Raw genomic sequence first — 4278 nt, 5'->3', positions numbered from 1 at the left:
CTGGAGGGAAAAAGGTGATGGCAACCCTGGGGGTATCAGGGCTGATGTAGCACCACCCAAGGAGAAGCCAAGGTTGGGGCACGAGGGGTGGCTGCAAAGAAGGAAAGGAACTTGGTCAGGAAGGGAGGACACGGGAGGGTCATTAAGTAAGACCTGACAATGACTGGCTTTCAGAAGGGAAACAAGAGAATAGAAGCAGCATCAGGTGCCTGGGGAGAAGGCAGGTTTGGGGGAGCTGAGAGGGGAAGGAGGAGGAATGGAGGCAGAGAGCATGGTGATGGTGTTGTGCCAGCTCCTACGCACACACCCTGGGACAGAGAAACGTGGTTCTGGGGCATCACGGGCACGCTCCTGCTCCAAGGCAGCCAAGACATTGCCAGCTCCACAGGAATTCACCTCCCCACCCTGTCACCCTGCATGGGGAACACTGCACAGCTTGAGGGACACTCCAAGGCAATTTATTCAACTGTTCCCAGTTGATCTGAACAGGACCGGAGGATTGCAACAAAGAGGTTAGCTGGGGAATCCTGTTACTTATCAGCTGTGTTCATATGGAGCTGTAAAACAGGGGAGTATGAATTTGTGCTAAAGAATTCAACATTAGAAATAAAAACAGGTACTGACACATTGCTTGCTACTCATTCTCTAACGTCATCACCATAACTGAACCACCAGGGAATGAGCAATGACATGGAAAGCAACATTTCAAATCGAGAAAAAGAAATACTTCTGAAAACAGCAAGTGAATTCCAAACCTGAAACCCCCTCAAAAAGCTTCCACACACACTCATGAAAAAGATCTGCACAAAAGACAGAACTGCTTTGTTTGTAACACGCTGCCATAGGGTTCTGCAGAGATCAAAATGGGATTTGCTCAGGGAAGTGGGCCACAGTGGTGGCTTTAGGAACAAGGGTCACGTATAGCCCCTGGCTCCTGAACTGGTGGTTGCTGGAAGCAAGGACAGTGTGGGAAGTGGAGGACTGCTCTTGATTGTTGGCCTGACTGGCTGGGATGGGCTTAATGTGGCCTTAAAGCCAGTAAGAAAGGAGTTTATGCCAATAGGTAAAGAGAACCTAACTGTGTGAAAAAGTGGTTTCATACTGGTAGATGTGACCCCTTCCCGTGAGGCACCACACAGGCTGATGGCATGGGCAGGATGCTGAACTCATTCCAGCTGCTATGCCAGTTTTCTTCCAAATCCTTTAATACACAGAACAAGTGAACTGGCTGTTTGAAGGCCAATATACACCAACTGGAGAACAGGCTGTCAACAGGGTGCTGTGGTGGGGGCTAGTGGTACACCCATGGAGAAAGTGGAATCAATGAGTCTTTACCGTTACACAAAGAGCTCTGACATTGGCTTCAACTACAGCTGAAGAGCACCTGCAGCATTGCTGAAAGTCAGCATTCCCTGTTAGAAGAACATCTTCAGATCATCTGTTGCTGTTTATCTTTGTTTGGGGGTCAAATAAAGCACTTAGAGAACATAACCAGGACATGCTGAGGTAAAGAGGAAATGCAGATAACAGAGGTCACCCTCTCAGTAACATCCAGGTATCTCACGTTCACTTTAATTCTTCCTCTCTCAGAACAAGCTTTTATCTTTGGGAGTTGTGTTCAGAGTTTTCTTAATACTTTGAAAGAGTTTATCCTTAACAGGCAACCAGGTTCCCTTCCTCATCTTAGAGGCTGATGCACAAGGATGGAGAAATCAGAGGTTCAGTAGGATGATATTTAATTTCTCTGTGCATTTCCTATAGAAAACCAGATGGGATAGAGGTAAATTGATCATGGTTTTTCTGTTTGTACATAATATGCCAAACCATTGACCTCTTTAGAAAAGGTGCCCTTTATTCCCACCTGGCAAAGCTACTCTCTGCAACTGCTTGTAAACCAACACTCCTGTGAAAGGCCCGAATTCAGCCTTTGCAATAAGAAATCAGTGTTAGTGAAGTACCACTGCCAGCCAAAGCCTTTGCTAGTGCCTGTACAGTTTAATCAAGGAAATACAGTACAACTGGGTGAATTTAGTACTAAATCTGGCTCTGGCTTAGCCCAGATAAACAGGCAATGTTTGTAGAATTTCAAGGGGCAGCATGTGAGTGACTGGCCTGTCTCGGACTAGGGAGCAGCAGGGCTGTTTCCAATGTAATCAGCTGCAGCTTGTCAGACTGCCTTTAGAGAGACAAGCTATGGAGGTTGTTGGCCTGTCATCATGTCCCAGCATAGATGTGAAGTCACTGGAATGGATCAGCAGATCAGAAGCCTACTGACTGAAGTGGCTGTGTCACCTTTTGTGGAAATGGGTCTGTGTGTGCTCAGCAATTGGACAGGCACATCCTCGAGCACGACTTACCTCTACCAGCACAAGTACTGGAACACAGAAAAACCTGCCCCTTCCCAAAGATCTCAAGCAACTGTCCCATCTTCAGGACAGTTGTTTAGTTCAGGGTCTAGAATCTGCTAAAACACACTCTAAAACCTGGAAGTATTTCTGTTTTTTTTCCTTAAGCCCAGATCAAGTGGCTTTGCAGCGTGACATGTTTATACATGTGGTTTTAATGGGTTACACTATTAGCTAAAATAAAGGCGAGGTGCTGGCACTGCTCTTGCACAAAGGGCTGATCCTCCTCCTCACAGCTGGGATGAAAACTCAGTAATGTATTATTTGCATAACAGAGCAGGGCATTCATTCAGCTCATTCAGAGACAGCCATTAGCTGGTACTTCAAGGAAACTGAGCCTCTGCCTTCCAAAGGGTTACAGGTACTGCAAGTTAAGAAAAATTCTCCTGTGCTGCTGGGCTACCAACAACTGGCCTCTACAATTTCACACACACTGTACAGAAACTGCCTCCTTACTGCAACAAGAAAACAGTTGGAGACATCAGTCTTGCTCCTTACAGCAAGTGCTGTAAGTCACGCAGAGAACCACTGCCACTTTTCTGATAATGATGCCATAAACATGGACTAATATGAATGAAAATTAGAGATAAGCTGCAACTTACCTGTCAATAGCTATCTGAACAGTGCTTGCAGACTGAAATTACTTTAGTCTGCTTTTATGATCGATTTTTGTTATCTAACCATAATACTAGGCTAAAACTGAGAAAACTCTTTCCATTTGAATTGTGTGACCAAGAGTGTTTAAATTCAGTTCAGCAATTTTCAAAACAACAAAAGTGATGGCCTTCAAAAATACCCTTTAGCATGGCAAATGTCAGCAAATCTTAATCTGTATTTCCTGCTCTCAGCAGAGGAGGGTCCCACAGCCAGATACACTGATGCAGTGAGCAGCAAGCAGGAGGCTGAAGCTTGGGAGGCTCGTTGAGAGTGGAGCTACCTGCCTGGGAACACAGGTAAGCCAGGACTGGACATACCTTTTCAAGTAAGTAGACACGTAGGTAGTAGGTGCACCAGAATGAGGAGCTTCGTTTCCCTTTGGCTCATCCCTCCACGGCTGCCGGGTGTAGGAGCCGCTCCGCACCAGGTTCACAGCTGATTCCCTGATGCAGGACAGAGCACAGGGGTTATTCAGAAAAACTCCTGGCATCTGTTTCTGGCTCCTTTCCAGTTCCACAACACAAAAATCCTTCCCTTACACCTCTGTTGTGACACAACTCCCTGAAACGGCCCTTCTGGCCTTACCAGCTTCAGGTGTATTGTGTAAGAATCACTTTTGCATCAAGAGGGACAAGATCCTTTTTAGACAGAAAACTTGCAACTGAAATTTAGATTGTCCATAAAGATAATATAACATATTAAATAATGTCATTTATATTCTCTCTGCCATCTTACATCAAGCAGCATTGCAGAAATACACAGACACTCCAGCTGCAGGGGAAGCTTTTATCTCCAAGGTGTCCAGGCAGTGACAGTAAAGCAATTCAGCCTGGCAAATCCTTTGCTGTACTTAGCAGCAGCAAACAACAAACAAAATGTTTGGCAATGTCTAAAACTACTGGAGAAGTTATCAATAAATTGCTAATAGTCCTGTTTATCACAGTTATCTGAAATCAGGGCTCCTTTTCCTAAGATACAGTTGGGCAGTATGTCCTTTTCTGGTCTTGGACAGGACCTTGAGCTTGCAATGCAACACAAATCCATTCGCTCAGCCTTCAGCTGGTTTGAATTTTTCAACTGCTGATGCCCTTTCAGACACCTGTGGGACCTGTGAATTGAAACTCAGCTGCTCTGAAAAGAAAGAATATTGGGAGAAATCTGTACTACACAGCAGGCCTGGGCACCATCTGTTCATGCAGCGGATTCTCCTCATTCC

At 45.5% G+C, this 4278-nt stretch overlaps 1 protein-coding gene across 1 annotated transcript in view; it reads right to left on the bottom strand.

The window, feature by feature from the left end:
- Positions 1-4278, bottom strand: part of LOC104404715 (protein phosphatase 1 regulatory subunit 12B-like) — a gene marked incomplete at its 3' end in the record, with an annotated part of 42876 nt that overhangs the window by 19720 nt on the left and 18878 nt on the right. The window contains exon 11 of the mRNA XM_010013229.1: positions 3380-3505. Within this exon, the coding sequence (XP_010011531.1) occupies positions 3380-3505 (126 nt within the window). The remainder of the gene's footprint in view (positions 1-3379; positions 3506-4278) is intronic.

This window comes from Nestor notabilis, unplaced genomic scaffold (genome assembly GCF_000696875.1).
Source record: "Nestor notabilis isolate BGI_N333 unplaced genomic scaffold, ASM69687v1 scaffold34, whole genome shotgun sequence".
In the NCBI taxonomy this organism is placed as follows: Eukaryota; Metazoa; Chordata; class Aves; order Psittaciformes; family Psittacidae; genus Nestor; species Nestor notabilis.
This window is presented reverse-complemented; position numbering and strand designations above follow the sequence as displayed.